This window comes from Trichechus manatus, unplaced genomic scaffold (genome assembly GCF_000243295.1).
Source record: "Trichechus manatus latirostris isolate Lorelei unplaced genomic scaffold, TriManLat1.0 scaffold00026, whole genome shotgun sequence".
Lineage (NCBI taxonomy): Eukaryota > Metazoa > Chordata > Mammalia > Sirenia > Trichechidae > Trichechus > Trichechus manatus.
In genome coordinates this window covers 7594972-7620877 of record NW_004443962.1, presented here as the reverse complement: position 1 = coordinate 7620877, position 25906 = coordinate 7594972, and the positions used below count along the sequence as shown (strand labels likewise).

General features: G+C 43.0%; 1 protein-coding gene across 1 annotated transcript in view; it reads right to left on the bottom strand.

Moving 5' to 3' along the window:
- MUC13 (mucin 13, cell surface associated) overlaps window positions 1-25906 on the bottom strand; it is a 61674-nt gene that overhangs the window by 8300 nt on the left and 27468 nt on the right. The window contains exons 4-11 of the mRNA XM_012554739.1: window positions 24454-24560; window positions 20139-20206; window positions 17782-17942; window positions 15685-15807; window positions 15215-15344; window positions 14092-14129; window positions 11403-11487; window positions 8477-8655 (exon numbers count right to left, since the gene is read on the bottom strand). Coding sequence (XP_012410193.1) covers window positions 8477-8655; window positions 11403-11487; window positions 14092-14129; window positions 15215-15344; window positions 15685-15807; window positions 17782-17942; window positions 20139-20206; window positions 24454-24560 — 891 coding nt within the window. The remainder of the gene's footprint in view (window positions 1-8476; window positions 8656-11402; window positions 11488-14091; window positions 14130-15214; window positions 15345-15684; window positions 15808-17781; window positions 17943-20138; window positions 20207-24453; window positions 24561-25906) is intronic.

Here is a 25906-nt window from a genome sequence, read left to right as displayed (position 1 = left end):
TACCCAGCTCAAATGTTACCTCCTCTATGAAGCCTTCCAGAACTACTATTGACAGAGTGTTTTCTTCCGTGTTCTCAAAGGACTCTGTCCTTGCCTCCATTAGAAGAGTGGAAGCTGAAGTTACTTGTGTATGACATCACCGTCTCCATGACTTAATTCTCAACTCCTTGAGAGTGGGCACTTAAAAAGTATTTATGAAGTGTCTCATTTATTCAGCAAGTATTTATTGAGTGTTCATTATGTGCTAGATAATATTCTAGGGATAGGAATTAAAAATGATAGATGTTATATTATGGGATGAGAACTATGTACCATTTAGAGGTTATTGTATAAGTTAATTCTCCTCACTAAGAAAATGGTAAAGACCCTTAAAATCAAAACCCAAACCCATTGCTGTTGAGTTGATTCTGACTTATAGCGACCCTATAGAACAGAGTAGAACTCTCCCCCATCGGATTTCCAAGGAGTGGCTGGTGGATTCCAACTGCCACATTTTGGTTAGCAGCTGAGCGCTTAACCACTGCACCTGTTATGGCCTAATCTGGACCTTTCTTATTGCTTTGCTCTAATTCTCTGATTTGTTTCCATATTCCAGGATATTCTTTGCTCTAGGATGTTACGTCATCAAATTAGGGCCTTCATGCTTTCATTCAATACGTTTTGTTGAAGACCTTCTAAGTGCCAGAGAAATAAGACAGAGGGGTGTTCCTCAGGAAGCTCAGATGCAAAGAGGCTGATGAAGGTAGTGCAAAGGAGGGGCTGGCATTCAATGTCCATCCAGTGGGGGATTCATTTTTGGCTTAGACCCAGTCTGGAGGTTATTGTTTCCACACACACACACAGAAAAAAAGTTTCAAAGGTTTCTCCCATAACCATGCAAGGGCAGGACACTACAGCTGGCCAGAGAGTGGAGAGTATTCAGTTAGAGAGCTCCCAAAACAAAGAGGGAAGCCATCCCTGGGTAATAAGTCAGAAGCAGCAGTCACTTTCCAGATGACTTGGATGAATTACTTTAATGAAGAGAATACATTATGAAATTTGAACACTTGCATAAGTAAACACACAATTGTTCACTTTTGGTGATAAAGCCCCATTAACTTGTGAGCACCAAGAAGATAAACCCGGTGTTTCAGCTACTACTCTGTTTGCACATGAACCAGGCCCAGTTAATACAGGACACTCCCAGTGTCCATTTTATTTCTCATTATCCCTACTGACCAGTGACATGTCCTACATATGTCCGTATTTGGGCATTAAATGACAGAGAGGTAGGCTCTGGAGCCAGACTGCCTGGGTTCAAATCCTGGCTATGCCACTTACTAGCTACTTACTGTGACTTACAAAGTTACTGGGATGCTTACTGTGCCTTTGGGCAAGTTACTTGCCTCTGTTGCCCCAATGGTTGAACAGGAATAATAGTGCCTACTTCATAATTGTCCTTTGAATTAAAGAGGTTAATATACATGAAGCACTAAGAAAAATGTCTGGCAGATTGTAAACCCATTGCTGTCAAGCCGATTCCAAATCATGGCAACCCTATAGTAAGTGCTCCAAAATACAGGTATGACTGTTGTTGTTTTTCAAGCTGGCTCTGGAAGCAGCAGAGAATTCCTTTATTGGACCACGTGTCATGGTTGTGGGCTCAGAAAATGTGACACCAGGACTGCAGGAATTAGGAGGCCTTTGATGGTTTATCCCAAGCATCTGTCTTTGGATAAAACAACCCACATTTCACAGCTCTGAGGTCGAGGAGAGGACCCCCCTCACCTCATTCTCTACCTTGCTTTTTGTACCGTGGATTGTCAATTAATGGAAAAACCAAAATGCTCAGAAAGCACTCTGGGAAAACCCAGCCTGACCCTGCCCACCTCATAAAAGCTGATGAAAGACAGAAGCCTCCCACCTGTGGCATTTTGTTTTTTTTTAATCTTAACTGAAGAATTTTTCAGTGAAAATGGCTTTATCTCCTTTTCAAATCTGGAAAAAAAATCATTAAATAAAACATTGATTATGTGAAAAATTGTACCAATTTTACGCACCATTAATATAACATTAATATTAGTTAAATACTTAAAGTTACGTGTTATAAGACCAATAAAGGGGACAATGTGTGCTCTCTAATGAGCCAGTAAAAATGATGCAAATATCTCAACCAGAGTGACCTGAATAATATTCATGATATTCATTTTTCCCTGGCACAAGAGGAGGGGTGTTAAGAGACCAAGAAAAGTCAAAGAGAATTTTTTAGAAGTGGTGCATTAAAAGTTAACCGTTTGAAACAAGCCTTTTAAAAGAGCAGCCCCACCTAAGTAGGGTTTTCTGCAAGTCATAGGAGACAGCGCCACCTACTGGCTCCGGAATTTGCCCAGCAGCTAGGAGGGGCAAGAAGGCAGTGGTTTGGGGCTAAAACTGCTCTGAGAAGTTTAACCATCCCAGATGGCTTTGGTGCTGATGCCACCTGGATGCCAGATCACCTTCTTCATAGGAAACTTGGTGCTTCTTGTGCATATGGATTTTTGGTTTCTATACTCCAGCGGGGAAGGAATGGAAAATGACGTAACCTAGGGCCACTCTAAGGAGCCCTGGTGATGCTAATGGTTAAGCGCTTGGCTGCTAACCGAAGGTCAGCGATTGAACCCACCAGCTGCTCCATGGGAGAAAAGACCAGGCAGTCTGCTTCTGTAAAGATTACAGCCTTGGAAACCCTATGGGGCAGTTCTACTCTGTCCTTTAGGGTGGCTAGGAGTCACACAACAACACCAACAACACCAACGGGGTCACTCTGCTGCTAACCAAAATGTTGGAGGTTTGAGTCCACCCAGAGAAGCCTTGGAAGAAAGGCCTGGCAATCTACTTCTGAAAAATCAGCCATTGAAAACCCTATGGAGCACAGTTCTATTCTGACACACATGGGGCCACCATGAGTCGGAATCAACTCAAAGGCAACTGTAACTTATGAAGAGTTCCTTAAGCCAGGGCTTGTCAAGATCAGATTTGCAATGTAGAAAGGTCACTCTGACAGCCCTCTAAGGTTGCAGGACAACCAGTTAGAAAACTTTTGTAAAGCTCCCAGTGAGCAATGGCTCTGACAATGAACAGAGACATTAGTGAATTGAAGGCCATATTACATAAGAATCAAAAGCAACTTTGAATGCAAAAGCTATTTCCATAAATGTTGTACATATACATGGAGACGGCATTTAAAAAATTCAAACAATAGCAAAGACAATATCTGAAGAATGGAAGAAACTTGGGTTTGTGGAGCCTAGAGTTTGTATGGCTAAAAATCTTCGGGAAACAATAGGAGCGGGCATGTTCTGGTTCAGAGGGGCACATGGGAGATGGGGCTGTTTAGAAACAAGATTCAAATAGCCTACTGCTAACACTGAATCCAGAATCATCTTGAAACGTAAAGGGGGTAACATACATCAGAATTAAAGTCTGATGACCAGTTACAGTGGTCAGCCAATTTTTAGTTGTGCCCGAATTAACTCTGCTGTTGTTAACGGATTGGTTGATAACTAATGTCTTTACTGCGGGCTTTAATAGCTCATAAGGGTATGTGTCTTTTATTCCCTTCACTGTCTAGGCTTGGTAACAGAAGAGTAAATACAAGTGAGAATGCTTACAGTGGCAATATGACAGTATGAACTAATGGAAAGAAAAGAAAACTACTCAAAGTAGACTAACAGGAAAGTCAAAGGCTTCAGGTATGGTTTGATCAGGGTTCCAGCTCCATTTCTCTGCAGTTCTCTCACATCTTCCCTCCTAGATGCTTCAGCTTTGTCCTCAGCAACACTGAAGCAGTTCAAGGCCTCACATCCTCAGCCCACTCTACAGAAGAAGGAAAAGACTTTCTCTCCTACCAAAGTTTGGGTTTTATCCTAATTACATCCACTTATGCCATATGCTCACTCTTAAATCAATCACTGTGGCAAGGGAGGCATGAAATCCCACTGACTAGCTTGGGCTAGTGGTGGGAGCAGTCCCACCCATGCTCGGCTGCTTCATGATGGGAGAAGAGTGGGATGCATACAGGGGAAGGAGTCAAAAATATCTATTACACTTTGAAAAAAAATTCCCTTGAGTAACCCAATAGCCCCTAATGAGGACAGCAGATGTTAATCAACCCAGTCTGCCATGTGTCATGTTTGGCCATTTCAAGTGAGACTCATTGTTGAGTGTATCACCAAAAGCCCCAAATACAAGAAAGGACATGATCTACTGAAGACACTTTATTATTTTACCTTTCACAGTTAACAGTCAAGAATGAATAATAATTTCATCTAAAGTATAATTTAAAAAAAGAATGAATAATAACAACAAATAAAAATAAACTGGCAATCGGGTCAGACATTAGACATAAACAAGGACACAATTAACATTAAAGAAAGCCTGGGCTGGGTGCGACTGCCCCCCCTTCTAGGTTGGGCATGTGTTGGAGATCACAGGCAAGTCTCTGTCACCAGGGAAGGCTGAGGCCCTGGTGAGGTGCCTGGAGTCTGCACTGGGAGCTGGACATTTGGGCTTCTGAGCACAAGCTCCCCGTCTCACCTTCAGCCAAACAGAATGCCTGCAATTTCAAAGCAACCTAACGTTCTTGCTCCTGGAGTTCTTGTTTTCACCCCTTTTCCTCAGTTCTGAGTCTTGGGTGGGGCACACATTAGAGGAAGTGTCCATTTGCTGATGGGGCAGCAGAATCCAGGGAAGAGTGTGCATCCTGGGTCCCTTCCCCCTTGCTCATTCTCCAAGCCCCAATTTCCCTCTGTCTCTCTTCCTCCTACTCTTGGTCATGGGTTCTCTCTTGCCCCTCCCACCTACTGGCAATTCAAAAACTCTAGAATGCACCCCATGGTGGACATTTCTAGTGCAAGCCTTCTAATTAACATCCAAAAGTTCCTGGATTCCCCCTCACTCCTCCTCTAAAAGCTGAGAGACATGTCTCTTTTCTGTCTTCTTCGTGTAAGGCCAGGTCACAAGCCTCCAGCGATTCAATGAATTCTAGCCAAAATCCCTACATTTGGGGGATAGAAGTAATGTCCCTACTTTAACTTGTCAGAGAGTATACCTGAGAACCTTAAAAGATGAAATCTCTTCCCATCCCCTGGGACCTTCCCAGCTGAAGTTTAAGAATTTCCCAGGAGGCTTTGCTCACTGTATGTATCAAGAGCACAATTCTCTCAGGAGTGAACAATGCTGGAGAGCTTTCCAGGAAAACAAAAACTAACCGTTGTCTTAGAATCTGGTACAGATTTGAGAAAATCAACTGTCTTAAAAGTACTAATAGCATCTCTGTGCATTTAATTACATAGGTACTTAGTTAGCAAACAAGATCTATTCATTGCAAACATTCACAATTTCCATTCAGACAGGCTGGAAGATGTTGGATGGAAGAGACACACCAGAGCCCAGGTCTTTATCCAGGTCTTCATAGGTGCTCACTTCTCCATTAGTCTTTCTAAATACTCAAAATAATGGCTTGTACGTTGGGTTGGGGCCATGGATGGTCCCAGATTTTACCATTCTAGACAAAAGAGAAATAAGACTCTTAGAAAAGAGGTATTCCAACAGATACATATGAGAAGCTTTAGATCCATAAATTATTAACATTACTTGAATACTGTTATTCAAATTAGATCCAGACATTGTATAGGGTATTTACACATATTAGCTTATTTGATCTTTATCCTACAAGGCAGGCTTCATCTTATTCATTTCTTAGATGAGAAATCAAACCCAGAGAAGTCAAATAACTTGTCCAAGATCACACAGCCTGTGACAGAAAGGGGCAAGGATTTGAACCCAGGTCTGTCTGACTCTAAATCCTGAGCTTGTTCTACTATCGAAGGGATTCCCTTGAGCAGTTATACTTTATAGTTGGTGAAGTAAGTGCCCCACTAACGAGGCGGAAAGGAGGTTTTTAATGAGCTTGATCATTAAACTTCACCTTAGGTGGGGCCAGCAGGCCCACCCACAGGACACCCATTCCAGGGTATTGCTGGCTGGACCGTGTGTCTGAGCCAGCACAGTGCATTTTGCACAAGTCATCCTTTTGCACACACATTGAACATTTAGACTTCCATGGCTAAAGGAAATTTTATGTCCAAAAGAAGCCATAAAACCAGACCAAACCCACTGTTGTCGAGTCGATTCCAACTCACAAGTGACCCTCTAAGACAGAGTAGAACTGCCCCATAGAGTTTCCAAAGCTGTAAATCTTTGCGGAAGCAGACTACCACATCTTTCTCCCTCAGAGCAGCCGTGGGTTCAAACCTCTGGCCTTTCAGTTAGCAGCTGAGCACTTAACTACTGCGCCACCAGGGCTCCTTAAAATAACCATGGGATCTCAAAATAAAAATAAGCCAGGTTTTTCCAGAATATTCTAAGTGCTGAGGAGCCATTAAGAGCCTCAAAGGTGAGTACGAGGATCCATTAAAAAACCATCTATACGAGACCAAAAGGTCAACAATTACTCTAAAGCAAAGACGAGTAGACAAGGTGGGGCGGGGGGTAGCAGGGAAATTAGAGTACTGGAAACGGAACAACCAGAACTCAATTAATGAGAATGTTGACACAGTGAAAAATGTAACTAATGTCACTGAACAACTTATGTAGAAATTGTCAAATGGGAACCTAATCTGCTGTGCAAACTTTCACTGAAAACACAATAAAATATTATTTAAAAAAAAAAAGATCCTCAAAGGTGAGTGCTGCTCATGAGGGTCTGCAGAAGCAAAATGCTTACTCAGCAGAGCCTGAACCTCTGCCTCCCTTCCTCAGCCTCCCCCTGCCACCCTCCCAACCCCGGGCCTCTTATCCTCTTTATTTTTCTACTTTACCAAGCCTGTCCCTACCCCACCCACATTCTCTCCCTTTCTCCCCTAAACCCACTGCCATCCAGTAGATTCCAACCCATAGTGACCCTGTAGGGTTTCCAAGGCTGTAAATCTTTACAAATGCCACATCTTTCTCCCGCGGAGCGGCTGATGGTTTCAAACTGCCGACCTTTGGGTTACCAGTCTAACGCTTCAACCACTGCGCCATCAGGGCTTTTCTTTCTCCCCTACTCTTCCTTTATTTTATTTTGTCATTTCTCCCCTTGCCTCTCTTCTTTCCTCATCTCTTTCCTGGTCCCCTTCCTCCTCATCCTTCACCATCCTTCCTTCATTCCATCCCAGTCCTTTCGTCACTCCTCCCCCATCACGTTCCATAGCATCGTCTCTGACAGACTTCCTCCTCACGAAATTTCATTCAGATCACGCTAAGTAATGCCAGCTATGATTATCCAATAAAAATCTAATGAGTACAATCTATTCTCCTGGAAAGGCCTCCCAAGGGAAATGAATATCACCAGCCTAACTTGTCTTATCTCTTTAGAATTGAAGTCTAGGCAAGGAAAAGAGAGATTTGTTCTTAGACAGCCTGGCTGGAAACCATGTTTACGTCCTTTTTCTGGCCTGACCTAGACCTTGGACCCTGGACCTTAAATAGTCTGAGGACTGCCATCACAATCACTGGAGTCATTTCTATAGAGGTTTATAATTTTAAGGGACCTTAACCAGCTGCCAAGTTGATTCAGACTCATGACAACTCCATGTGTGTCGGAGTAGAACTATTTCCCTGTAGGGTTTTCAATGGCTGATTTTTTTTTTTTTTTTTTCTGAAGTAGATCGTCAGCTGTTTCGACTGAGGCATCTCTGGGTGGACCTGAACCTCTAACCTTTTGATTAGCAGCGGAGCGTATTAACTGTTTACACCATTCAGGGACTCCTAAAGGAGACTTAAGGGCATCTAAATTAAGCCTTTTCTTTTATTGATGAGGAAATCAAAGGCCAGAGAAATTAAATGGCATGTACAAAGTCACGTGTTAGGGATCAAGAAAAAAATTTTTTTTACGGTAGTTATTTGTGCTCAGCTGCTAACCGAAAGGTTGGCAGTTCAAACTCACCAGCAGGCCCGTGGGAGAAAGATGTGGCTGTCTTCTTCTGTAAAGATTAAAAAAAACAAAAAAGACCAAACCCATTGCCTCTGACTCGATTCCAACTCATAGTGACCCTATGGGACAGAGCAAAACTAAGGAGCAGCTGGTGGATTCAAACTGCTGACCTTTTGGTTAGCAGCCTGAGCTCTTAATCACGGGGCCACCAGGGCCCCTTCCATACCCCCATCCATGGGGCAGTTCTACTCTGTCCTGTAGGGTCCCTATGAGTCTGAATGGGCTTGCAGGCAAGGAGTTTACTTACAAATAGCAGAGCTGACTTGACGGCAACTGGTTTATTTATTTACAATAGCAGGGAGCTTCCTCCTTGATCTTTCTCTTTTGATAAAATAAACTAACAAACAACCCCCCCAAGCAGGGCAGCCCGGGCTTGGTGAAGATATACTAGCCAAGTCCATACCCTGCCCTGGGGCATTTCACTCTGAAAAGCCAAAGGGAAAGCCCATCAACTCAGCTAATAGTCAGAGTGAAACATACCTTTCGGGTTTACATATGGATTTGGGAACTGAGAGTCTCTGGGGGCCGCCACCCTGATTTTAGGGAAGATGCTTCCATCTGCCCCGAAGTTGGTGACTCCTGTCGGCTGCAGCCGTAGACTTGGAAAGCTGTTCTCAATCAAGTTCTGTTCTTCAGTATTCTTCTTTTTGTTCTTTGATCTGAAATTGGTAACAGGAATTAGGATCTGACAGTGGCAGAAGGTGCCTTGAAGTAAATGTTCATGTTTAAAATTTGTTTTTAATTTTGGAATCATTTAAAATGTACATGCAAGTTACAGAAATATTACACAGGGCTCCCATATACCCATCACACAGATTCCCCAGCTGTTGACATTTCTGAACCATTTGAGATTAAGTTGCAGACCTGATGCCCCATTACCTACCTGTAATACTTCATTCGGTGTGTATTTCCTAAGTTTAGGGACAGTCTCCTCATAAGCACAGTGTAACCATCAAAATCAGGATGTTAACATGGACCCAACATTACCATCTAAGTCCACTGGCTCTATTCAAATTTTGCCAATAATGTCAATATTCTCACGTATGCTTTTGAATTGCTTATGGAAATAATAATAGAAGTCAAAGAGAAAAAGATGACTTGTGAAACAATTTTTCATTCAAGCAAAGTCATTGTCTACAGAAGCACCTCAATGGGTAAAATAAGTTCAAGTTCTAAAAGTCTTGAAAGAAGAAATAGGAGTTTCCCATGTTCTATTGTGATGATTCAAGGATCTCAAGTCTAAGCCTTCAAAACTAAGGGGAAGTAATTCATGCAGGTGAGGAAGGCATCTGACCCCAGATAACCCTGATGGATCATGACCTTCAGTCCTGGCACACAGGCTATGATCCCGCCCCTGCAGTGCCCTGGATGGTAGGATGGGTTTCATGGTGCTTGTGGCTTATGGAAGCACTCCCAGGATAGTAGTCACCCTCTGTCACATTGGGAGCATAGTAAAGGAAGACCCACTCGCCCTGTGACCCTGAGGGCCAGCCCAGCCCACAACAGAAGTCTTGCCCTTTGACAAAACTCCTGTCTAAGGTGGCTGAGGAGAGGCTTCCCTTCCCTTTGAAACGGACAAGAAAAGTATAATTCTGGGTGGGTTTCCAAGAACCATGAATCTGTAACTGGGCTAAGAGCAAACCTGGTTCTGAAGGAGGGCTGAGAAACATGGCTGCCACAGGGTCACAAGGTTCTAAGGACGTCCCATGATGACCTTGAGGACCCAGGATGGCCCATCAGTCCTCCTAAGAAAGGAGGAGACAGCCTTGCTTCAGAATCAGGGATGCTCTTGCTCTCTCCCTGGAGAAGGAAAATCAGAGAAGGTGTGGGTGCTTGTGTTTCTGGTTCCCAGATTTGCTTCCTGGGAGAAGAGAGAATATCAAAATAGAAAAGAAGAAGAAACAAAATAGGAGTCTAAAATATGTTTATCTTCTTACATTTTAGTATAAAATGACCTATTTGGCCAAAATATAAGATATGAGCTAGACATTAAAAAAAGATAGCTGGTTTTTATCAAAGCAGAGTCCCATAGAGGTAAGATCTTGGCATATTTAGAGTAGAATAGGAATAACAGCATTCTCTCACAAATTCAGCGTATCTAAATATTAAGTGGAGTCCCTGGGTTATGCTAACTGAAAGGCTGGTGGCAAGTCCACCAGAGATGCCTCGAAAGAAAGGCCCAACCATCTACTTCTGAAAAATCAACCCCTGAAAACCTTATGGAGCACATTTCTGCTCTGACATACATGGGGTCACCATGAGTCAGAGTCAACTTGATGGCACCTGGTAGTATTAAATATTGAATAAATATTATTTATAAATAATAAATTATAAATAAATACTGACTGACTGAATGGGCACTATTGCCCCTTCCTAAAGAGAAGAGATCTTAAGGCACCAAGCTAAGAAATAGACATACAGAGATGATGTTTCTACCTTTTTTTAAAGCTAGGGGGCTTAGTTGAGTTTGATTTTAGACCATTTACAGCAGGGTCCTGAGCAAGAGAATGAATGACTTGACGAAAATAATGTCTGACAACATAAAACCCAAAAACCCCATTGCGGTTTAGTTGATTCCGATTCAGCGACGCTATAGGACAGAGTAGAACTGCCCCATAGGGTTTCCAAGGCTGTAAAACTTTACAGAAGCAGACTTCCATATCTTTCTCCCAAGGAGCGGCTGGTGGGTTCGAACCACCAATCTTTCAGTTAGCAGCCAAGCACATAACCACTGTACTACCAACGTAAGGGGAGCTAAATACTGTTAACAAAGAGCTTTTTATGCCATAAGAAAATGGTTGCTATGTCATAATATAGTGTTAAGCAAAAAGAAACAAACCTCAACAAAACACAAACAATACAAAATCAAGTATATAATATCATTTAAAAAAACAGAAAAAAGCCTGGAGGGATATATGCCAAAATGTTAGTAGTAGTTGCCTTACGATGGTGGGATTTGTGGGAGATTTTTTTGTTCTGTAATTCTTTATACATTTCTCTATTTTCTAGGTTTTCTTCAATGATCATGTCTTGCTTACATAAGCAGAAGAAAATTAAGAAAAAGAAAAGCAACTGGCATTAGAGACCAGACCAGCCAAACCCACAGCTGTCGAGTCAATTCCGACTCTTAAGACAGAGTAGAACTGCCCCATAGGGTTTCCAAGGCTGTAATCTTTACGGAAGCAGACTGCCACATCTTTCTTCTGCAGAGCAGCTGGTGGGCTCGAACCGCCAACTTTTGGTTGGCAGCCGAGCTCTTTAACCACTGAGCCACCAGAGCTCCTGGCATTTAGAGAGGCCTACCCTTATTTCCCTTCTCTTGTGTGGGAAAGGCATGTATGTTTGGAAACCAGGGTGCAATGCTGATGGTGCTGCGACCCAGGAAAGGGACACTTCCATTTCGTACCTTGATGAGAAAATAAGTGCAGTCACCATGCCGAGAATGAGGATGCCAGCAATGGTTCCCACGATGGTGAGGATCAGCTGAAATTCTGCAAGGCAAGAGAAGGGTAGAAATGGCTCCCAACAAGCAGGTTCCCAGCTATCTACTGCATAGGTATATGCGTGTGTTCCCAGTGACTCCTGTCTGTGAGAAGCATCAGGCTCTGGCCTCCATGCCTCCTCCAGGGCCAGGCTGGTGGGTGGCTTGTCTCCTTTTGCCCTCACTGTGTCCTCCAGAACTCAATCAGGAAAGACTGCCTTGCCAGGTAAAAGAAGCTCACCCTTTGTCATTCAGTGACCCGTAAATACAAAGGAAGCTGAAGGTGGTAGGGTGTTCCTGGGCTTTCTGAGGGGGTGAGATCTCAACCGAGGTCCACTCTTCCATCCTTACCTCTCCTGCCTTTGCCTGCCCACCACACCTCACCTTACTGATAAGGCTAACAACTGAGCTGGTGAAAGTATGTTGAGATTAAACTAGTTACTAATATAGTACCAGTACCAGTTACCATTGAGTTAATTCTGACTCATGGCGACCCCACCTGTTTCAGAGTAGAACTGCACTCTATATGGATTTCATGGCTGTGAACTTTTGGAAGTAGATTGCTAGGCCTTTCTTCCAAGGCACCTCTGGGGGGGTTCAAACCGCTAAACTTTCAGTTAGTAGCCTAGTGCTTAACCATTTGTGCCACCCAGGGACTGCCATGTTACTAATATAGAAGGCAGGTAATAGTTTGATGGAAATGGTGAAGGAGGAGTCTGAGAGCTCGTTACCACCCATTCTCCTCCAGTAAGATCTGCTCTGTCCAGCGCTATTGAGCACTTGAAATGTGGCTAGGAGTGTGACATACACATTAGATTTCAAAAACTTAGTATAAAAACAGTGTAAAATATCTTGTTAATTTTTTTATATTGATTGCATGTTGAAATGATAATATTTGGGATATGTTGGGTTAAATAAAATATATTAAAATTAATTTCACTTAAAAATTTTTAAGTTTAAAATTAAATATGTAGCTCACATTATATTTCTTTTTTCTGCTCACATCATATTTCTATTGGACAGCACTGCTCTGTTGCTGTTGTTGTGTGCTGACAAGTTGATTCTGATTCACAGCGACCCTATAGGACAGAGAAGGCTGAAATCTTTACGGGAGCAGATTGCCAGATTTTTCTCCCATACAGCAGCGTGTTTGAACTGCTGACCTTTCAGTTAGCAGCCAAGCACCTAACGATTGTGTCACCAGGGCTTCTAAGCTCCACTCTAGCCATTGCCGTCGAGTCAATTCTGACTCGCAGTGACCCTATAGGACAGAGTAGAACTGCCCCATAGGGTTTCCAACGCTGTGTGCTGCCAGACCCCTCTAATTATCTTTTTCTGTTACGTGACAGCTACATATGCCACATCCAACCTGGATTCATGGGGGCCATAGACCATTAGGAAGGAGCCTGGTGGCACAGCGGTTAAGTGCTAGGCTGCTAACCGAAAGGTCAGCAGTTCGAACCCATTAGTCGCTCCTCAGAAGAAAAATGTGATAGTCTGCCTCCATAAATACTGAAGCCTTGGAAACCCTATGAGGTAGTTCTACTCTATCCTATAGGGTCACTATAGTCAGAATCAAGTCAATGGCAATGGCTTTTTTTTTTTTTTTTTAATAGACCATTAGTAAGGAGCCCTGGTGGCACAGTGGTTAAGCACTCAGCCACTAACCAACAGGTTGGTGGTTAGAACCTACCCAGTGGCTCCCTAGGAGAAAAGACCTGGTGATCTGCTCTTGTAAAGAGTACGGCCTAGGAAACCCCATGGGGCAGGTCTACCCTGTCACATAGGGTTGCTATGAGTCGTAATTGACTTGACTCAATGGCACACAACAACATAGTCTGCAAAAGAGCTCTAAGGTCATCTGGTCCAAACCTCTCACTTTATAGGTGTGGAAAGTGGAGGACCAGAAGGAAGACATGACTTAGCAAATTCATCTTTGCAACACAATACGGCAGAAATGGAGAGAATTTCTTATCACTAACTTTGTAGTTGGCTGGAAGGCCAGCAGTAATACTCTTTCCTTCACCTCGGATCACTGATGTTTAGTTCATTATGTAAAAATTGAAATATAAAGTTAGTATTGCTCCATTCTGGTGGGGATGGGGCTGAGGGGGAGAGAACAAAGCAACTGAATTTGCAGTAACACATTCCACACCAATCCATAGCTCTGAGACAAAGGGAAGATTTGAGTATTTAAATGTCTAAGTTTCTAGTTCTGCTTTCCTGTAACCATCAACATTTTTGGAATGTACTGTTTGTTTGTTTTTTTCTCTAGTACCAGAAAACATATATTTAACCTAGTGTAGGAAATGAAAGTAAGGTTAGAAGACATCAGGGGACGTTCTTCTCTGGTCTGGGGCAAGCACAGAGGCACCAGCTCACCCTATGGGCTGAAGTCTGTTATTTCCTACATCAGAGGTACTGTTGCCCATGACCTGGGCTGGGCTCGGCCAGGGCAGGCATGGGACGGCATGACCCAGAAGACAAACAGAAGGCAGATTTTCTCCGTCTTTATGAAGGGAGCCAGAGATTTTGGAGGACCAGGCAAAATTTTGAATATGGTTTTTATTTGTTTCTCAAATGTTTAAATAACAAAGCAAGATTTTATACTCACTGTCATTACAGTCAACTCCACTGTAGCCAAATGGACACCTAAAATACATGAATAGGAAATCACATGAAAAGGCCTTTGTAGGAGAGCAGGTCAGAGCTCCCACCCCACCCATCTCCATTTCGTCCTTCCTTTCCTTCATTCAGGGTCCCATTCAGGTGGCACAAGTGGTTTGCAATCAGCTGTTAATCTAAATATTGGCTGTTTGGACCCACCCAGCCACTCCCCGGGAGAAAGGCCCGGTGATCTGCTTCTGTAAAGATTCCAGCCAAAAACACCCTACGGAGCAGTTCTACTCTGTAACACATGGGGCCACCATGAGCCAGAATCACTTCAGCAATGAGTTTTCCTTCATTCTTCCTCCCTTGCTCCTTCTATTTTCCCTGTTCTTTCTTGTTGTTCTTAGTTGCTGTTGAACCGATTCTGACTCATGGAGACCCCATGTGTGCAGAGTAGAACTTCTCCACAGGATTTTCAAAGCTGTGACCTTTCAGAAGTAGATTTCTAGGCCTGTCTTCTGAGGAGCCTCTGGGTGGGTTGGAACCACCAACCTTTCAGCTACTAGTTGAGCACTTGACCATTTGTGCCTCTTGTGCTTCCTTATGCTCCCTTTGTTCCAGTTGTACACCTTCCATGGGGCTCTGGAAAGATGAGGGAGGTATACAATCCTAGGTGGTCTCATCTGTTACTGACTGAACGCTCTAACTTCTGAGCTCCCAGAAGATACTCTACGATTCAGGCAAAGCTGATCCCAAGAGGCATGGAGCATGGTGGGACACCTCAGGCTATGAGGCCACGTGGCTCTGTCCCTTAAACTTGCTGCCACGTGAGCTTGGGCATGTTATTTCAACTCTCTGAGACTCAGTTTCCTCACCTGCAAAGGGAGAAATAATACTGTTCTGGTGCTATTGTGATTGTGTGATAGGTATTAACTAGTGTGGTTCCTAGTGCAAAGAGGAAGCTCAAAAACTATTTATGATGATGCTCTTCATCTGCCAACTTATGCCAATTTACCAGCTTCCTCACTCTAACTCATATATATGTTGCAAGCTCTATCCTTTTTACCTATCTCTAGGTATGGTAAGACCAAAAAAAAAAAAAAAAAAAGAAGAGTGATTTCCCTTACTTTTCACAGATTCCGTATTTGTCCTGGTAGCCTGGCAGGCACACGCAGTTATAGGAGCGGCCATCACCCTTCTGTAAGCATTGCTTGTTGTACGTTTCATTGCAGTTACTGGGACAGGTTGAAGGCAACCCTTGAAAACAAGAGTGATTTCCGGGTAATTTTCAGAAACAATCTTTTCAACCCCAAAGTGACATGTCACAAAATGCAATCTTTCTCACGTTGCCTTTTCTAGGTAAAACGAGGACATCTGAAAGTGCTCATGGGCTGCTCACAGGACATGCCCCCTGTGAAGCTGCCAGGGGCTGCCTTACCAGCCCCCAGTCAAGGCCCCAGTCCAGGCGCAAATATCTAACCCACATTCACATAGCCCAGATTCTGAAATGCACGTGGAAACTTGAGCAGTAAAGCCAATGCAAAAGGAGAGAGAGCAGGGGCTGTGAAGGGCATTAAGAAGCAGGTAGAACACTTACTCAAACAGAAAGGGACCTGTGGGTTAGGTCTTTGGAGCCCATCTTCGCATACACATTGTAAACCATCACTGCAGTCATCTCCAGCGTTCGTTTTACAACCATGGTACTCACACTGACTTTGTGCTAAGTGGAGGGCACAAGTGATTCAAAAATACATTTAGCTAGATATATGGACAGATTAATTTGCAAAGCACCCCAATCCATCACTGTTATAATTACCCTTTTAATAAGTTTTGGGATTTACCAAATGAAAATCTGGGATTCTCAAATCCAGCTCCCCAGTCCTCCCTTCCATGGTGGCTTCCTTATGTTTTTCAATCCAAATTAACTCAATCAGTGCAAAGCAATTATGCACAAGTTCAAGATCTGTGCTAGGTTTTACAAGGGGTGTCAAACCAAAAAAAAACCAAACCCGTTGCCATCAAGTCGATTCCAACTCATAGCGACCCTATAGGACAGAGTAGAACTTCTCCACAGAGTTTCCGAGGAGCAGCTGGTGGATTTGAACTGCCAACACTTTGGTTAGCAGCCAAGGTCCTAACCACTGTGTCACGAGAGCTCCACAAGGGGCATAGTAGCCATATAAACTTGGGTCCCATCTTTGTAGAGTGACACGTTTGAGCCCAGAGACAGCCCCATGAAACAACTCCTAAACAAACACTGGGCTGTATGGTCCAGACTTTAGGTATGATGGGAATTTTCTTCAGTCTCTTCTGCAGGAAGAGTTGAATGAACATTGCTAAGGGGGGACAGAAGCCCGAGGAGGGGGGCACAGCACTGGGGAGCCCCCATCTGCTCTGACAGAATTCATCCCAGAGCATTTACATCCCAGGTGAGAGCACAGTGAGAATCTTCGTGAAATTGTGAAGAAAGAGAAAAGAAAACTGTAAATGAGCAGGATTGGGTTATGTTTGCAAAAAGAGAAATAAGTTTTCACAAACTAAGCCAGGGAGGTTACAATCATTAAAAAGCAAAAGAGGGGCAAAAAGAGGGACAGGAGAGTCAGGTCGGGGATTAATAGAGTGGTGGGCAGAGGCCCAGGGAGAAGATTTCAGAAAGGGAAGGATACCAGGGTCAAATGCTACAGAAGTCAAATAAATTGCAGCTCAACAACTGGTTGATGGATGGTCCCATCAATGGTAACCCTTTGGATTGGCAACCAGGACTGAGAAATAGTTGCACAAAGTTCCACCAGGGCTGGCCCTAGCAGGTCACTTCTGAGGAATTCCTGATGGCTGCTGGTGCCAACTTATTCATGCTTTCCTGTACCCATACCCTTTGGAAGGGGTATTCCACACTGTGCTAGGTCACGTGGATTGCTTCGGCCACTGGGACAATAGCAAACGTGACGTAAGCATAGACTTGAGAAACATTTGTGCATTGAAACTTTCCCTCTTACTGCTCTTGAAACCCTTCAGGACTACCCTACTGGAGGACAAGAGACCATGTGGAGCAGAGGCAAACTGTCCTGCAGAGTGATCTTTGATCAGTCAGCCCCCAGCCAACTGAGTGGCTAATGGCAGATGCTTAAGTGAGCTCACAAGAGACCAGCCACACCGACCCCAACGCAGCAGAACAGCCAGCTGAACCCAACCCAAATTCTGACCTACAGAATTATGGGGTTGCAGTAAATAAATGGCTGTTTTAAGTTATTAAGTTTTGGAGAGGTTTATAACACAGCCAATGCCAATTGTTACAGCTGCTCTGTGGGCTTGCTTGCATGTCAACCTCAAGGCAAACTGTATCGGTAAAACTTTCCGTAATCATGTGGAAAGCTATAACTTGGTGTAAAGCCCTCTTTTTTTCTCCTTTCTTCATTTTTCCCTGTCCAGGGACTATTTCTCTGGTCATTTGTACTGTCCAAGAAAAGAAACAAAGTGGCAAGTTTGATTAAATTGGGAGATGGTGGGAAAGAAGGCATAGAAGTCAAGCAAGAAAAGAAAAGGGAGAAGAATGGACTAGTCAAAAGGAAATACAGAGATATCTGTGGATGCAATGATACAGTCCTTCTTCCTCCTTCTCACATGTAATTGTCAGGTTTACAAAAAGGAAGGTAGGTCTTTAGACAAACTTTGAGTGAAATTATGTAATGCTTACCAGTATAGTTTTCAATGCCACTTTTACCATTTTCAAGTGCCTTCATAATTAGTGCAGACACACTACGCTCATCATTTTTTGTAGTTTCTACAAAAATGTTGACCACTGAAACTTCAACAGTCTTGTCAGCACGTATTCCAGATCTTGCTGGAAGAGATGTGCTAAAAAGGAAATGAATCAGTGTCACTTGTTGAATTGAACCAAAGGATCAACGAATAGGTCTCCTAACCTCCCAGACCCTCAAATCTCCTAGTCCTTGTCCTGATCCACTGCCCTTTCTCCACAACTGGGGCCTAAGCATGGAGGACCGGGCTTCAATAAGATGGAAATTTACGGGCCCCGAGATCTCTATTAAATGTGCTTACAAAGAAACCTATGGCTAAAACAATGTCCTGTTGGAGGTTACTTAGGAAATTTGTGGGTAATCATTTTTAGGATACAGAAGCTTGGAGCTAACCAGAAGTAGAGCAAGTAACATCTGAAATTGTTAAGTAATCACTTTTCCTAGAACAGAAAGAGTATCTCTTGCTGAGCTTTTAAATTTCAGACTTGCAGTTTGAGAAAGACAGAGGGGCATGTGTTCCTCCCTGGGCATGGAGAAAGCAGTAACCAGCCATACAAAGACTGGGTCATTCCCAGAAAAGACCAGGAAGTCAGCAGACAGCTTCAGAATGGGTACAGGATTGGACCAGGTCACACGTGACCCAGAGAAGAACTGAGGCAAAGAGGTATGGTACTGTGGGAAATAGCCAAATATCGAGGGCCTGCTACAAACAAGATATTGTCATAGTCTGTCTGTCTGCCTCTCTCTCTCTCTGTCTGTCATCTGTCTCTCTCTCTCTCTCATCAACAGTGCAGACTGGAGTCCTAAGAACAGCTGTGCCAAGTTCTAATTCTCTCATCGTCCAGAGGGGATCAAGTGATAGAACCACTGACAGAGAGAGAAAAAAAAAAAAAAAAAAGACTCTAAAAAACTTCTTCCCTACCTTGTGGGTGTGTGTTTTTTAAGACTCGGAATACAGGTTACCTGTCCAAATTTTTCTCTATACTCCATTTGACTTTTGAATAAGCACAGATGCTTGAAAAAAGAGCCAACCTATTTAGGACATCTTTGAAGCCACGTTAGCTCCTCAGAACAAGTAAGAAAATCCAAAACATGGAACCACATTCCATTTTTAGAAACAGTCACCTCAAAGGTTAGTCTAAAAATTTTTTTAACTTTTCTGCCACAATTCATTCATGATAGAATCGGGAGGGTGGGAGTGGAACGTATAGGATAGCCAGACAGTGGTTCTTTATACAGGTTATTCTACATAGGTCGAAAATGATCAGAAGTCTAAGGCATACTTCTGCACTGGGGCTAGAAAACACCATCCATAATTTATTAATTCAAAGAACCTATTAGTTTATAATCCAGTTTAGGAGACAAGGCATTACACCCATGGAACAATTAAATAATGGAGCCACTGTTCACTTAAGAGACAAAAAAAAGTGTAGAGCACACGATGAGGGCACTAGACTTGGGGTTAAAGGACCTGAGGTCTAGACTCACGTTGGACACCAGCTATCTTTCATGACCCTAGACTAGCCACAGCTTCTCTTAGCCTTAGTTTCCTCCTCTGTTCAAAGAGAGGTTTGGGAGTGAGAAATTCTAAGGACCTTTCCAATTCCAACATTTGCACAGTAAGTAAAGAGCTTGGGGATTCAGAGTAGAGAGACAACATTGTGAGTTGGAACCTAAGAAGACTTCTTGGGTGAGACCCAGGTCCATTCATCCTGCAATGGCCCTCAAGAGGTAGAAGTATTTCCCTACAGGACACTGAGCTCACAGGTAAATGTCTGCCTCCAAACACCTCGGCTCCCTTTCAGTAACTCCTTAAGAATGAAGGGAGTGCCACAGTTTCAGGAAACTCCCCCAAATGACCCTGTGGTGCCACAAGCTGTTTGGGAAATAGAAACTAACACATATTGAAATCCACTATGTGCCCACCACCGTGCACAGGGCATCTTTCAAACAGTATCTCATTTACTCCTCACAAGTTTCTAGGGCAGTAGTAAATCAGATTATCCCAATTATACAGGTGAGGTAACAAGGTTGAGAAAAGTTAAACACCTGTCCTGTCATGCAGGGAGCAAAGCCAGGGTTCAGACACAGGCCTGGCTGACTCCAGCACGTCTCACTATTGCTGTTATTATCATCATCCTCCATTCATTAACTCCCTATTGTCCACTAAATCAAGCCTAAGGTCCTGAAATGACTCACAGCCCTTCTCAGTTGTCTTCTGTATATCTCCAGCTATAGTCAGGCAAACACACATCTGCCTCCAAAATACCCCATCCGTCCATAGCAAACTTACCTGGCTTTACCAATTACAGTCTGCCCATAATCAGAATCCATCGTGGAATTTGTAAATACCTCTCGAAACTGTGGAGAAGAACATATTTCATGATAAGTACAAAAAGCAAAACACAAAAATGATACTGTGGCTAGGTTTTAACATAAATATATTTCTAAACTCATTTATATAAATATGCACGATTTATAACAAAAATTTATTTATTCTGGTCATCATGCATTCTAACACCTTTCAGTAATCTTTGCTGTGAAATAGTTAAGATTCTGATATGTCAGCATTAACCTAAAAAAAAAAAAAAAAGATAGTAAGCAAAAAACAGATAAAATATCATTTTCTTAAAAATAAGACGATGAACTTATTAAATTTGTCTCTTCAAAGTCATGGCTAAGTTTTGCATGTTCATTAGACTTATCTATATATGTGCTTCGGGCTTTCATCAATTTACCCAAGACACGTGTATGCAATTGCCTACCTTGCCCAGGGCATTATGCTAGGGGCCCTAGAGATTGTAAAGATGGGCAGACTCAGCCCTATCATCAAGTGGGGGACCACATCACGAAGCTAAAAGAGGTAAGCGGCATAGAGAGATACCATCTCTCAAGGAAGCTCAAAGAAACTCTCTTTCGGTTGCAGAGAACCAGAGAGGGCTTCATAAAGAAGATGGGCCTTAAAGCAGTTCAAAAGGTAAGCCTGGGACAGGCTCCCAAGAAGGAACCGCACACTCTAATGTTCAGAGGCAGTGTGGCCCAGAAGGGAGCAGGCTGGACAGGGAAGAACACAGGATTTGTTGAGGCTAAAGGAGAATTTCTCCATTTCAAGCTTCCGCATACTTTAACTTCTTTCAACTTCACTTGTCTCATTGGAAAAATGGAGATAGCAGTAATTCCCACCACATAAGGCCATAATGTATGTGAAATGAGATAGAATATGTGCTACACGGCCTTATGAGCTGTAAGGGGCTCCATCACAGGTGGTTATTATGAGATTTTGGTTGTGTACCAAGAACAAACAACTCAAAGTACTTGTAGGGGAGTGGCCAGATATAAAGCTGGGACTTCTGGAGGGGCAAGGAGGAGGTGGCCCCAACTAGAATATAAATTCTTTGATGCCAAGAACAGGGTTTTCTCTTTCTTATGACACAACCTCTTCCTCTCCCCAGAGCACCTACAATTTGGCAATACTCCACAAGCCCTTGTTGACTGATTACTGAATGAATAAATGTGAAAGACATAATCATGACCTTGGACAGGTGTCTTCCCCTGTATGGGCCTCAGTTTTATTAGATAAGAATGTTGAACCAGATCAGTGCAACCTGTTGTTGTTGTTAGGTGCCGTTGAGTTGGTTCCAACTCATAGCAACTGTATAGGGCAGAATAGAACTGCCCCACAGGGTTTCCAAGAAGTGGCTGGTGGATTTGAACTGGCGACCTTTTGGTTCGCAGCCGAACTCTTAACCACTGCGCCACCAGGACTCTTTCCATTACTTATGACCCTTTTATTCTTTTTCTCCTCATGGGAATCTCAATGTTTTAAACGATCATGGCAATCAATGGCATTTAAAGGTGTAGTTAAATTATTTCTCTTTAATTCTAGTCAAATTTAAATATGTTTGATGCCCTAGTTAGTCTGGTTAGCCTAATATCCACGATAAGTCCAAATGACTTTCAAATAATATTTTAAATATTAGGGATCATTAGTATCTCTGTAAACCATTAGAGGGGTTCCACTTAGGAATGAGTTTGCTGGATGATCTCAAAGATCCTTCCAGCTTCCCTATTGATCATTGCCCATCTAATTTTCTTAATCCTAAAGAAGGTATTAAGAAATTAGAATCTGGTTTAGAAAAGTATTTCCATTTTCTCCCCCTCTTCCAGGACATCCTTTGAGGGTGTTGGCACATACATCTCTAAATCCGAAGGGCTTCAAGGTTGGACAAGAAGGTAGGACCTACCCAAATGGGTCTGCCAGCTCTATTGCACAACAGAGCCAGCAGATGAGGAGAAAGAGAACCAGCTCAGGGGTCAGGCAGGTCTGATCTCAGATCCTGTCCTCCTCAGTGATCAGCTGGGTGACCTTCAGCCAGTTACTGTAGTGATTCTCAACTGCTTCATCTGTTAAGATGGGCACAATAGTAATGTCTTCCTCTTAGGGCTGTTTTCATCATTAGAATTATTATGTGTAAAATGCCAGGCAGAGTACCCAATAAATGGTAGCAACAGAGCAACTTCAGATCCTGTATGGACTGTCCATTTGGATCCAGCTGAATAGAAATGGACTTGAGGAGATTTCTTAGGGCCTGAGCTGGTTCTGCCCTGGCCACAACGTCTGTCAAGAGGATCCTGAAGGAAGTAAATTGTCTCTATTTTCCTATCTCTAGTTCAGGGATTCCAAGGGAGTTCTGGTCTATCCTTTTTGGATTAAAAACCCCTCCGAAATGCTCCTCCTGGGACCAGGAAGCCCTGACTGAGATCACATCTCTAAGCTGGTCTGTGAAGACCAGGTGATGAGGGTTGCAGCTGGAGGGGGCTTTGGTGGCACTCATACCCAAAACAAGTTTGGATAGTGGCCACCGTGGCCAGTGCTGAGTAAAACCACATGAGACAATCCAGGGGTTCCCTAGAAGTAGGAACATGTTGATGTTGCCCTCTTCAATGTACTGAATATCATCCAAGCTGGTAAGGTTAGATGTAGGTCCAGGGTAAGAGGATGAGCCTTTGCCAGCTGGCCCATCACGCAGATGTGGCATGGCAAAGGGAAAGGACAAGCCCTGGGACACACAGGCCTCAGGATTTACCCCAGGAGTGCCAGCCACGCTATGCAGTCACAAGCACTAGCTCTCTCTGTCAAATCTGCAAAACCATTTCCACCATCATTTTTTAAGTTTTACCAGTTCCAATCACAAAACTCCTTAGTAATGATATAATTCTAAATTGAAAAACATTGTCATAGAATAAGACTTATGTTTTTAAAGTGTTTCTCTGCTGAGGGTTCCAAGACATATTTACGGGCTAACATTTTTTTCCCTTTAAAACCAAACTTTGAGAAACATTGGCTGGGTGGTCTCTGAGAATTCTTCCACATCTAACCCTTGTGGTTCCAGAATGGAGATATCTATCCCTGTTATGCTGACATCACTCTCCTTTATCACAATCCAAATGAAATGAAGCTGTTGTTCTTTTCAACATTTTTGACAATGAAAAAAAGTAACCGGCATCAATTCAGCTGGAGTTCCTATTTTAAACCAAAACCAAAACCAAACCTGTTGCCATCAAGTGGATTCTGACTCATAGCAACTCTTAACCACTGTGCCACTAGGGTTCCATTTCCTATTTTAGCTGTTAAAAAAAAAAAAAGCCAGACTGGTATGGGAATTTATGCAAATTTAATGTAAAAAAGAAAGAACAACATCTTTAAATTTTTTTCTCCTGCAATCTGTAGAAATAATTCATTTTAAAATACATTATACAGTGAAACCTGTGAGAGTCCAAACTCGAGGGGACTGCCTTGTTTTTCCGGGTCTCGCAAGTTTTCCGCCTTTGACAGCATATAGTCTTAACCACTTTTCTATTGCTCTCTATTAGTGGAAACTATTTGAGTTCTCCTTCTCTGACAGTTTTCTACTTTACACACTTTCTGGCTTTCACAGATTTTAAGTATTTATCTGTCCATTTAAAGAAGTCTTTAGTAGCTTAAGGAGCCCTGGTGGCACAGTGGTTCAGAGCTAGACTGCTAAGCAGAAGGTGGGCAGTTCGAATCCTCCAGCGGCTCCTTGGAAGCCCTATGGGGGCAGTTCTACTCTGTCCTATAGGGTCGCTATGAGTTGGAATCGACTGCACGACAGCGGGTAACAGGTTAATAGCTTACCTAACAATAGGTATAGCATGGCTGGAGTAAGCTTAGAAAGGAAAGGCGGTGTGATACCCCTAGGTGCAGGATGAAAGGACCCCAAGGGAACAGCCAGCTAGTGGGAGGAGGGCGAAGGGAGGAAGCAGTGGCACCCAGGGGGCTCAGGGGAGTTGCTATTTACCAGCCAGTAAGGGTGCCTGATAGCATAGTGGATAAGAGTTTGGCTGCTAACCAAAAGGTCAGCAGTTGGAATCCACCAGGTACTCCTTAGAAACCCTATGGGGCAGTTCTACTCTGTCCTATAGGATTGCTGTGAGTCGGAATCGACTCCACGGCAATAGGTTTGGTTTTTGGTTTTGGAAGGGTGCATTTCACTATTTGAACAACTGGAACAGCTCTATCAGCGTGTGCCAACTCGGTGTTAGAACAAAAAACACTTACATGGAGAAGAAGGTTGGAAAATACTTACAAAGTCATTAATTTTATTATGGAAGTTTTGATAGGCCATAGAATTTTTATCTTCCAAGCCAGCTGTTTCTGATTCTGCCACTCGAATGATCCCAGGGAATACTTTTCCTGAAATTCAAATAGAATGTTTCTGTATTATTTAATGTAAAGAAGGTAATGTTCATTTTACTTTAAAACAGATTTTTTTTTTTTTTGGTGTCCAAATATAGATTCATTACTTTTTAAAAAAAATTTAGTGAAAATATGCACAACAAAACATACACCCATTCAACAATTTTTACATGTAGAGTTCGGGGACAATGGGCACATACTTCATACTGTGTCACCATTGTCCCTACACAGAGTATTTTTTAATTGTAAATATTATCTCATGATACTACAGGAACTTTGAAAAATACAAATCATGTTACCCATAATTCCATCCAACCTAACACAATCATTTTCATTTTGGTATATTTTTCCCAGCTCTTTTTTTTTTTTCTTTTCTTTTTTCTTTTTTTTATTGTTGTAATTAAATGAAGTTTACATTTCATGTTAGTCTCCCATACAGAATTCTTTTTTTTTTAACCTACATTGTTATGAGACTCCAACTGCTCACCCCATTCTGCGACAGCACACTCCTCCCCTCCGCCCGATTCCCCATGAACATTCAACCAGCTCCTAATTCTGTCTGCCTTCCCATCTCACCTCTGGACAAAAGCCGCCCCTATGGACTCTTATATCTACTTGTCTAAGAGGCACATTCTTCACAAGTATCACTTTATGTCCCACAGTCCAGTCCAATCCCTGTCTGAAGAGTTGGCCTAGGAAATTGTTTTAGTTCTGGGGTGATGGAGAGACCAGGGGCCATGCCTTATGGGGAGCCTCCAGTCTTAGACCATTAAGTCTGGTCTTCTTACTAGAATTTGAGTTCTGCATCCCATCCTTCTACTGCTCCAACAGGGACCCTCTGTTGTGTTCCCTGTCAGGATGTTCATTGGTGGTAGCCGGGCACCATCTAGTTCTTCTGGTCTCAGGCTGATGAAGTCTCTGGTTTATGTGGCCCATTCTGTCTCTTGGGCCAATACTTTCCTGTGTCTTTGGTGTTCTTCGTTCTTCTTTACTCCAAGTGGTTGGGACCAATTGATGCATCTTAGACGGCCGCTTGCAAGCTTTTAAGACCCCAGACACCACTCACCAAAGTAGGATGCAGAAAATTTTCTTAATAAGGTTATGTCAATTGACATAGATGTCCCCAAAAGCATGGCCCCCAGATCCCACATCCCTGCTACTCTGTCTCTCAAAGTATTTGACTGTATTGAGGAAACTTCTTAGCTTTGGTTTAGTCCAGTTGTGCTGGCTTCCCCTGTAGTGTGTGCTGTCCTTCCCTTCACCTAAGATCATTCTTATCTACTATCTAGTTAGTGAATAACCCTCACCCTCCCTCCCCACTCTCATAACCATCAAAGAATGTT